General features: G+C 40.1%; 1 protein-coding gene across 23 annotated transcripts in view; it reads right to left on the bottom strand.

Annotated features, from left to right (window-relative positions):
* Positions 1–10,811, bottom strand: part of LOC117399365 (protein scribble homolog) — a 149,822-nt gene that overhangs the window by 77,959 nt on the left and 61,052 nt on the right. For all 23 annotated transcript variants that reach the window (XM_059022129.1, XM_059022133.1, XM_059022130.1 and 20 more), the window contains exons 5-14: positions 10,712–10,768; positions 10,324–10,387; positions 9,736–9,810; positions 6,953–7,097; positions 6,273–6,391; positions 5,375–5,574; positions 4,844–5,010; positions 3,734–3,861; positions 3,309–3,434; positions 2,708–2,905 (exon numbers count right to left, since the gene is read on the bottom strand). In XM_059022129.1, the coding sequence (XP_058878112.1) occupies positions 2,708–2,905; positions 3,309–3,434; positions 3,734–3,861; positions 4,844–5,010; positions 5,375–5,574; positions 6,273–6,391; positions 6,953–7,097; positions 9,736–9,810; positions 10,324–10,387; positions 10,712–10,768 (1,279 nt within the window). The remainder of the gene's footprint in view (positions 1–2,707; positions 2,906–3,308; positions 3,435–3,733; positions 3,862–4,843; positions 5,011–5,374; positions 5,575–6,272; positions 6,392–6,952; positions 7,098–9,735; positions 9,811–10,323; positions 10,388–10,711; positions 10,769–10,811) is intronic.

The following is a 10,811-nucleotide window of genomic DNA, read 5'->3' as shown; positions in this document are numbered from 1 at the left end:
CTGTAAATCTCCTCAGTTTAGTTGTGGGGAACATACGGTAAAGTTTACATATAGAGTCACTATCCCAAAGCAATTATTCATTACAACATTTCAGTGAAACACACACAACACATACTGTACACCATGCAGAGACAAATGTGGACACACACAGTTTTTAGATACAGTAAGCCAGAGACAGACAGGCGCGACGCGGCACCACTGGGCATTTTCACGGTGCGATACTGCTAGTCTGCACCCGGACACACAGGAGCGGTATGCACCACGCGACTGACTTTTCTTACAATATAGAAAAATTGAATTGTACAGTGCAGTAGTTGTCAATTCCACACCATAGGCTATGTACTTGAATATAATTTACATATATGGCCAAAGGTTTTGCATCACCTAGCAGAATATTAGGATGCAGACATAATTAAAAAAAAATAACTATGAACATAATTTCGATATTTTAAATTTAACATCATGCAATCTAAGAAACATAAAAATGGTATCTCAAGTCTACCGGAAACTACCATAGAAGTACAGTATTTCATGTTCGATTTCGAAATGCCACATTTTTCAATTTTTGGAAACTACAAAGCGATGTAATTTCAACGTAACATTATTAATTCTATAGGGCATGATGAAAAACTTCTGGCCACAGCTGTAATGCCCCCCATATAATACTAAATAAAAACACTGGTTTGTTTTTCAACTTTGTTTTTCTGTCATCTATATGCAGGTGTTTGAAATGGGCAATCAGAGCTTGCCAAAGAAACATACAATTGCTGACAGCAAGTAGCCTACAAATAAAGTGTTAGAAAATACATAATTTTACAGCCAGTTATTTAGTAAAAATAGTAGTGAACTACAGAAATAATGAAAAGGAAGGAAGGAAGGATGCTCATCAGGGGCGATGTATAAAATTGTCCTTTTATGAAATATAGGAGGGATCAAACACTTCAGGTGGGGCTTGGACACCTCTGTAGACAACAGTTTCATTCATGATTTTGCCTGGCTGCGATTGGTTAAATCGAGGGGTTCCTAAACTGTGGTCCACGACACAGTCCCGGGTGTGCAGCGGGAGCAATTACAGTCTATGTATTTTTTTCTATTAATGGCGAAAAGCGGACGCCGGCGTCAGCTGTAACTGTAGAAAAATAAAAGTGTAGCACGGCATTATTGGTGGACTGTCAATCAAAGCAGAAATTCACAAATCAAAGCTAACAGATTGATTACCTGTAGGCGGGATGTAAAGCAAGAGCTCTGACAATAGGGCAGTGTTATGGTCATGTGATCGCTCTGCTGGCAGATGCAAAAAGTGTGTATTAATAAAATTACAATATGTCAAAACCGCTACCAAAAGAATACATTTTGCAAAGCAAAGAACAAAAAAGGCAGCTACATGAGTCTGAATGCATTTATACAGTGGGCTCAGTTTTGAGGTGTTGGAATGGGTTTTTTCTTTTGCAGAAACGTTTTCATACTAACTTTTGTACTTGATAACATTCATTTAATTCAATTGATGTCTATGATGAATATGTTTGTGACTAATTAGCTATTAACATTTAAAATATTTAGTACTTTGATGTATGTTTCAATATTAACTAAATCAAGTTATTAATCAAAACTGATAAATCTTGTTACATATCGGTAATTGATTTATTAAAATGTTTGGATATACTGTTATTTTATTGATTACTGGCTCGTTCAGTCTTAAAATAAACGCTAGTATATGTTTTGTTGGAAAATAATAATAAAAAAAAGACTGATTCAAATTTCGCTGCAGATGGACTTATTTTGACATGTTTTCTTTTGATTAAGTGGCGCAGCTGCGCTCCGATTTTGTTTTGTTTTTTTTCCAGGTGGGGGGGTGTTGCAAGCCAAATGAATGTGATTTTGCAAGTTGTATTTGGTTGTACAGAGCAGTGTCGAAAAAAGTTACTTCTGCAAGGCTCTCGTTTCCTTCTGTATTGTGCGCATTTGTCTTTTTTGTGCTTGACAGTTCAGTGTGAGAGGTTACGGCTGGACTTTTTAGTTACACAGCGTTCAGAAATTAAGATTTAAGAGTTATGTTCTTGTGCACGTTGTACTGGTTTTACTCAAAAGTGATTCCATGTTCAGGTATTTATGAATGGGAATAGTAAGAGACATGCACTTTCTTGCTTGATGACCAAGAAAAATAACTGCATTTCTAAAATTTTCAATTATACAAAGGTATAATTTAAAGGTTTGATAAAAACATCTGCTTAGTTTTTGCAATTTTTTTTATTTAATAAAATTAAAGCGTTTAAAAAAAAAAAAAATATATATATATATATATATATATATATATATATATATATATATTTTCACTCAGTGCATATTCGATGTGATTTCCACCTTTCACAATATTTATTCAAATGAATAAAGGACAGTTTAGATTAGGTTTATATATAATGTTACAGGTTTAACATGTATGAAATGTTTTTAATTTGACGTTTTCCCAAGGAGTGCTAATAGTGGGCCGAAGTGCCTAATGCAGCTGAACAGGTGGGCCTCAGGTAAAAAAAAAAAAAAAGTCTGGAAACTCCTGGGTTAATCCACCGACGGTACCGCTCTGGATTCATCCCGCGCAAATCTGTCCAACACCATATGAAAGCAATGGCAGCGATACAGGCGGCAAAATGCCTCGCGTGCCACGCCGCGACTGTCTGTCTGTTCCAGGACTTAAGTGCTGCCTGCTCACCTCAATGTACTCTACCTCCATCTCATCATCAAGCCCCTCCTCCTCCTCCACCGGCTCTGCCCCATCTGTTGCCATGGCAACGATGTGACCCCGCCTCTCGTGTTCTACAAACTCATAGCTCTCAGACCCAGCCGACGCCGTGCTGTTGGAAGCATGGGAGTCGTGGCTCTGATTTGACAGTGCGCTCAGCCTCTTCTCCTGCATGCAAACACAAGACACCAACACTTCATCACACCCTGCTCCGGGCCCTACCAACAAAACTACACCTACAGCCGATCAAGGTACAGCATGACAGAGCAGCCCTAAATTATTTTTGCTGACGTCGCTTTGAACACAAATCACAATACTTTCGATATTTTCTGTCCTTTAAATTCTTCTCAACATCATATTGCAGAGGCTTGAATGCAAATTGAAAAAACATAAGGTCCCTCACTCAACCAGCTATTTTGCTGAAATGAAGGAAGCAAGGCTTTTATTTCCAAAAAAAAAAAAGTATGGTACTTTCCAAAGGTGTGAAAAAAGCATAAATCTAAGCATAGCCATCCTGTTACAGGCTGCACAGCACTGTGTTTTGTGGAGGCAGCAATGGCTGTAATGTTACCTCAATGTCTGGAGACTCGAGTCCCCCATCTGGGTTGGCGGTGTAGGCCTCGTTCCTGCGGTCCTCGATCACCTTCTTCATTACTTTCAACTCGCTGGGGTGGGGAGTCGCTCGTCGCTGCAGCCCCTGAAGAACAAACAAAGACCTCACTGACAAGCTACACACTACAGTAGCCCATGTGCTGCCTTACAAGATACTCTAGTTTACAATACAACAGCGCTGTATAGATCAGGTCAGCAATCTAGTAAACAAATTTTCTTGGGTTGCAAAATATGGTGTGTTGCTGGGATTTCTTTATTTTATTTGTTATTTAGAAAGCTTTTTTTTCTGTATGAAGTGTGTGTGTGTGTGACACCAGGAGAGACTTGTCTTGTGCTTCGAAAATAAAGCCCCTCTCCTGGCTGGCAGTGCCCAGCGAGCCTCACCCTTCTCTCGGCCGCAGCCTCCTTGTCCTCCTCCTCAGTCTTGGCCTCCTCTTGGAACTGGATCACACTGACACGGTTCAGGTTGGTGTCCGTCCAGCTGTCATCAACACTGTTCTGCAGGAGGTTCTCTGAAAGACACAACCGACACACTGTGAACAAGCAGCATTACCAGGTTACAGCCGAGTGTTACCAGGGAGAGGACCATTTTCTTCCAATATGAGGAAACTGGATTTGCCCAAAGTGAATGGACTGAGCTGGGACCTTTGCACTCAGCACTACGCCACATTCATGCATAACCAAAAAAAACTTGGTAAGCTAGTCAGCCACTGTAGACTGTGCTAGCAATTAAGCTTGTAAACTAAATGTAGTTGCATTTTACACAAAACTGAACTGTAAATAAAGCTATACATACATACATACATACATACATACATAAATTTACATTTGTGTAAAGCTGCACTTAAAACATTGGGTTCTTCAAATCAAACAATGCCCCTTTGGGGGGCTCCCGAATGGCGCATCCAGTAAAGGCGCGCCGCGTGGAGTGCAGGATGCGCCCTATAGCCTTGAGATCACAGGTTCGAATCCAGGCTATGTCACTGCCGACCGTGACCGGGGGTTCCTAGGGGGCGGCGCACAATTGGCTGAGCGCTGCCCGGGTAGGGAGGGATTAGGTCGGCAGGGCAATCCAGGGTTCACCGTGCACCAGCGACCCCTGTGGCTGATAGGGCGCCTGCAGGTCTGCAGTGGAGCCATTCAGATCTGTGTTGTCCTCCAGCACTATCGGTCTGGTGGCTTCGCTGTGGATCCGCAGTGAGAAAAATAACAGATTGGCAGGAACACGTTTTGGAGGACGCGTGTTTCAGCCTCCGTTTCTTGAGTCGCCAGGGGGTTGCAGTGGTGAACGAGGATAAAAATAATAATTGGGCATTCCAAATTGGGGAGAAACTGGGTAAAAACCATTAGTGATGACTAAATGTATTATAAAGAAAAAAACAAAACAATGGCCCTTTAAGAGAAGATACATTTAAAAACTTGAATACAAACACCAGACCAGGGAAAGACAATGAACCCTCAGCAGGTTCCAGCATACTTTCTGGCTGTACTCACCGAGGCTGGGAGAGGGCTGCTGTGGCAGGAGGTAACAGGTCAGCACCTTCTCCCCAGTCTTCTCGTCATCTTCTGTCTGGAACTTGAGCATGGGCTGGGACTGGTTCTCTGCCAACCACATGGCCTTCAGGTTGAGGTTGGTCAGGGCAAAGGGCAGGTTCAGAAGCCTGGGGAGAGAGAGGAAAGGGAGAGAGATATATCCCAACTAAGTTGCATTCCGCTTTACTTCATCACAGAAACTGCCAAGCTCAAATGAATTACCCAACCTGGATAAGTGCCTTCAGTTTGGGGTTCAAGGTACACTCGTAACATGTTTGTCAAAAAATAGACAGAGAATGAGACAGTATTCAGATGACAGTTAAGCAGAAACTGGTACACTCCCTGGTAAATCTGTACTGATGCGTCATGCTTCCCTCAGTCTATTCCATTACAAGACTGTTCAAAACAGGTCCTTAAATGATGTTATTGATCTTCAGCAATGGAGTGCATTATACAAGGCAGGAACCGTTTGGAACACTGGAGATGGGTTACCTGTTCCCGGCCACGTCCAGCACGTGCAGCTCCGTGGCGTTTGCCAGCTCGGCCGGCAGCTTGGTGACCTGGTTGTCTCGCATGGAGAGCACGTTCAAACTGGAGCAGCCACCCAGCTCCACGGGCAGGGAGGTCAGCCGGTTCCGGTCCACATTCAGGTTCGTCAGCTTCTTCAGCTTCCCTACAGACCGTGGCAGCATCTGACAGGGACAGAAAGAGAGGGGTTGAAATTATTTTTTTTGATACATCAGCCTACTTCAACAAGCAAGAAGCAGAGTAGGAGAGGGGGTAACTTGTGAGGCAGTCTGTGTATAATAATAATAATAATAAATAATAATAATAATAATAAGCACCTAAAACCAGTAAAACAATTAAGAAATGGAATCTAGCGTCTACAACTCAAGAGCTGCTCCTGAGTATGTGAACAAGTGAATAAAACATAATACTTGAAATTGCAATAATATCCACTCATAATGCTTGGAAGCACCACAAAAAGGGGATATTATAAAAGCAAAACTGAAAATCGAATCTGAAGCTAGGCTTGACCGCCTCCTCAACTCAGCACGCACACAAAGGCTCTTTCTTCAGAACTAAAAAGAAACTGAATGCAAAAACTGAATGCTCCCCCCTTCCTATTACAGTTAGACTGCTAATGCACTGTGCACTGCTAGTCATAAGATTTGGCATCGTCCCCGTTTCAAACTAGTAGTTTTTAGTGCCGATGGTTGCTCTACAAATGCATCAAATAAGTTTTTTGCTCTAGTTTTACTGGTGAGTGCTGCTGTGTTTTGGCTATGTAGTTTTATTTGCATTTGGCTGTATTAAGAATTTGATATTCCAGATTAGACTGCCGGTAAATTATGCCGATTTATACACAGGGACAAAGTGGTGTTCCTACCGTGAGGAGGTTCTCAGTCAACATGAGCTCAGTGAGGTTCTCACACTCTCCTATCGAGTCTGTCAGGTGGGTCAGTCGGTTCTGATCTACCTTCAGGATAGAGAGCTGTTTCAGGCACCCTGATGAGACAAAGTTACACATAAATAAATGAAAACCGTGAAAAAACATGCGGAAATAGGGACGAGTGTAAGGCAAGGAAATATTTAACAAGGTCCTGGGCTGCAACAGCCAAGGCTTCCTTCCACAGGGTTTCTTGTTCTCCATCATCTTTAGTTATTGTATCTGCTTGCACATGAATCAAGATTTCACTCCATTCTAGATAGAGTGCTGTCAATTGTGAAGAGTTTACCTACCCCTGTGTTGTAATATTTTGAGATGCAGTTACTATGGCTGGGGTTGATGACTTGACTTTTGCAACCTGAATAAATGCACACATAGTCACAGTCTCATCCAGGATTTAATTAATTAATTATTCTACTTGACATGCAATGTTTTGGTTGTTTTTCCCTTTGGTCAGAAAATGACCTATAACCACCCCTCCTATAAATGCTTGAACAAAAAGAAATCAGAAACTAAAACTAGTTCTATAACTGGGGTCGCTAAAGAAGCCCTTGTGACGGTGGTACAGTAGTGTGAAGACAGCGCTGGTTCCCCCCTGGGCTGGTGCTGGGGTCTCTCACCAATGCCGTCGGGGATGGTTTCAAGCAGGTTCTGGGACAGCAGCAGGTCTGTCAGTGCCACCAGGCCGCTCAGCTCCTTGGGTAGCTGATCCAGCTTGTTCTCCGACACGTCCAGACACACCAGCCGACGCAGGTTACCTAGCTCCTACATAGGGGAGGGTGAAGAGGAGGAGCGGTTGAGGAGCACAACATCCAAACTCGCACACAACCTTTGCATGCAGAAAAGGAAAACAAAAACAACAACATGCACGCAAATACTCTGTTTGCTTTAATGATATAATACATTAATTAATTTCAGATAAGCACAGCTAAAGAGTAAACAGCGGGGTTCCAAAAACTATAGCGTTAAATAATGTACCTGTAATTTTTCTTTATATATTGTTAACATCGACAACTTTTTACACTTATAACTTTAAAGTCTATTTCAAAATGGCCACTCTAGTGTACTGTGGTTTGAGATCTGTCCTCTAAATCACTGCAGGAAGAGAGGAAAAATAAAAACATAACAAGTGCTCTGGCTTTTCTGTTCCGTACCACATCATGGATCGTTATTGCTGTGTTACCTGTTTGACAATGTGACCAATAATCCTTACACTATCAGTGAACTAGAGCAGGCATTTTGAAAAGAGCTTTGAAACAGACTTTAAAGTTCTAAGTGTAAAAAGTTGTCGACGTTAACCACGAAAAGAAATTACAGGTACGTTATTTAAACAGTTGTAACAACAAGTGGGGACGTGTAACACTATATTTATTAAAACCATTTAAAAGTCACTTTCCATGTCAAATTGTAGATAATGCTGCAACACACAGTTCTGGGTGTCATCTTTAGCCTACTGTATAAATCTTGGTCTCTGAGCTCATGAAGTAAAACACACAGGCCAAATACAATTACCAGTTATGGCCAAAAGTTATGCATTGCCTAGAATTTTAGGACTGAGAAAAAAAAGAAAAAACTATATGAACATCATTATTTAGATGTTTTATTTAACATCATGTAATCAAATAAACTACAAAAAAAGTGTAACTAAAGCCAAGGTTTACAATTTTAAAAAGGCAAAGTATGAAGGAATTAAACAGAGACTAACAGAAATAGACTGTAATAAAATAGAGAAAACATCCACAGAAAAAGGATGGCTATTTTTAAAAAATGTAGTACTAGAGGCGCAAAACAATTACATCCCAAAAGCAGGCAAATCAAAATCTAAAACAAAATGGCCAAAATGATTCAATAGATCAATTAAAAAAATATACAGAGAAAAAAGGCACTTTACAGAGCGTTTAAAAGGGACCAAGAACAAAAGTACAAAGAAAGAGTACTTGGAACTGCAAAAGCAAGTCAAAAAGGAAGTTAGAAAGGCCAAGAGACAGATAGAAATGAGCATAGCCAAGGGGGCTAAAATCAATTCCAAAACGTTTTATCCAATATTATAACAGCATGTTTATGAAAAAAAACATTCAAGGAGGAAGTAAAATGTCTAAAAGAAACAAAATGGAAAATCACAGATGAAGAGAAAAAAAATAGCAAATATATTAAATGACTATTTTTCACAAGATATTTACAAAGGAGCATACTGACAACATGCCCCACTTGTCGACCTGTTCCTATCCAGTTTTAAATAACTTTAGCCTAACAGAGGCAGAAGTGTTAAAGGGACTAGGAGCTCTTAAAATAAACAAATCCCCTGGGTTGGATGACCTCCTCCCAGAAGTACTCAAGGAAATGAAAGAAGTTATCTACAAACCACTAACCAAGATCATGCAACAGTCTTGACACGGGTTGTACCGACAGACTGGAAAATTGCAAACGTAATACTGATCCACAAAAAGGGAGACAAAACCGAACCAGGTAACTACAGACCAATAAGCCTGACTTCTATTATATGTAAACTTATGGAAACTATAATAAGATCCAAAATGGAAAATTACCTATATGGCAACAGTATCTTGGGAGACAGTCAGCATGGTTTTAGGAAAAGGAGATCATGTCTAACTAACCTGCTTGATTTTTTTTAATTTTAAAACTTTACAATGCATTAATAAGACCTCATCTAGAATATTGTGTTCAGTTCTGGTCACCTCGCTACAAAAAGGATACTGCTGCTCTAGAAAGAGTGCAAAAAAGACCAACCAGAATTATCCCGGGTTTAAAAAGCATGTTGTATGCAGACAGGCTAAAAGAATTGAATCTATTCAGTCTTGAACAAAGAAGACTACGCGGTGATCTGATTCAAGCAATCAAAATTCTAAAAGGTATTGACAATGTCGACTCGGGGGACTTTTTCGACCTGAAAAAAGAAACAAGGACCAGGCGTCACAAATGGAGATTAGATAAAGGGGCATTCAGAACAGAGAATTGTGGGAGTCTGGAACCAATTCCCCAGTAATGTTGTTGAAGCTGACACCCTGGGATTCTTCAAGAAGCTGCTTGATGAGATTCTGGGATCAATAAGCTACTAACAACCAAACGAGCAAGATGGGCCGAATGGCCTCTCTCATTTGTAAACTTTCTTATGTTCTTAAATGATACTGCAAAATGTTTACCAGACGCCATAATAGTAGTACAGTGTTTCATGTAAGATTTTGAAAAGCCACATTTTTCAGTGTAATCGTTTTTCATATAGGGAACTGTAAAGCAGTATGTAAATTAATATGTTAAATGTAACATTATTTTAGCAGGTGCATTCGACTTTATGAAGCGAAATGAGTTAATTCCATAGGGCGATGCAAAACTTTTTGCCATAGCTGTACTGTATGAAGGCTGGATGAGCCTGTGCAGTATTTACCAGTGGCAGTGAATACAGCTGGTTCCTGTCCAGCCACAGCTCCCGCAGGTTTGGCAGCGCTCCCAAAGTATCCGGCTGGGAAACAAAGACAAAGAGAGAGTCAGCACTGTGTATAACTACAGCACTTCATAATAAACACATTCCAGCTGCACTATTATCAATTATATACAGTACTTATTCATAGGATAAAACAGTTCATTAGTAAGAAGAAATGAGTCATTATTATTGTTTTGATAATCTGTAAAACAGTGATGGCACAATAATGTATCACAAAGAAATCTCAGAATTTCAGAACTTTATAAAAAGAATTCCCTAGGAATAGTTTCAGTGTCTTATAAAATGGGCGTGGGTTTACATATCATCTTATCAGAACAAGGAAAAACTACAACACAATAGATTAGAAGTTGCTATTTCTTTCTGGTACTTGCCGTTTCATATTTACTCTAATTTTCAAGCTACAAATCAGACCAACAGCACAAGACGTGGTTAGGTAACAGGAATCTTAAGCCATGAATTTGTTTTCTTTTGCTTTTAAAAGTAAATAAATATGGGATATACATCTCTACTATGAAAGGTGTTGCCTCTTACCAAAATGTCCAGTTCATTGCTGCCAAGGTCCAACTGTTCCAGCTTCACCAGGAATGACAGAGATCTACAACACACAACGAGAGCGCCCGCCATTATACAAGTGTATTTGAAAGGAGAAAAAAAAAGAATGGTGGGACTGAAAAGTGGTTCATTTACCCCAATTGTGGTAATTCTTTCTGGACTGGAGCAAGCTGTTTTGTTGCTAGGTAACAGAGCTTTTTTTTATTATTATTAGATTGGTGTGCCTGTACTTTTTAGCCTAATAAAAGTAAATATATTCGTGTCCTGACTAGCTGGGAATTATGTTGTTTGGTATAATCAACGACAATAAAACAAGTGCAAAATTTTGACTGAAAACAGGAATGCAAGTATGGTGTTCAATACTCACGTAGGCAGGGATTTTAGCAGGTTTTCTCGAAGTTCCAGTGTTACAAGGTTTGCCAAACTGCAACAGAAAGAGACAAATGAAAGAAAACACAAAAGGTCAG

This window comes from Acipenser ruthenus, chromosome 4 (assembly GCF_902713425.1).
Source record: "Acipenser ruthenus chromosome 4, fAciRut3.2 maternal haplotype, whole genome shotgun sequence".
Classification (NCBI taxonomy): Eukaryota; Metazoa; Chordata; class Actinopteri; order Acipenseriformes; family Acipenseridae; genus Acipenser; species Acipenser ruthenus.
Note: the sequence above shows the minus strand (reverse complement) of the source record. Positions and strands in the feature narration are given on the sequence as shown.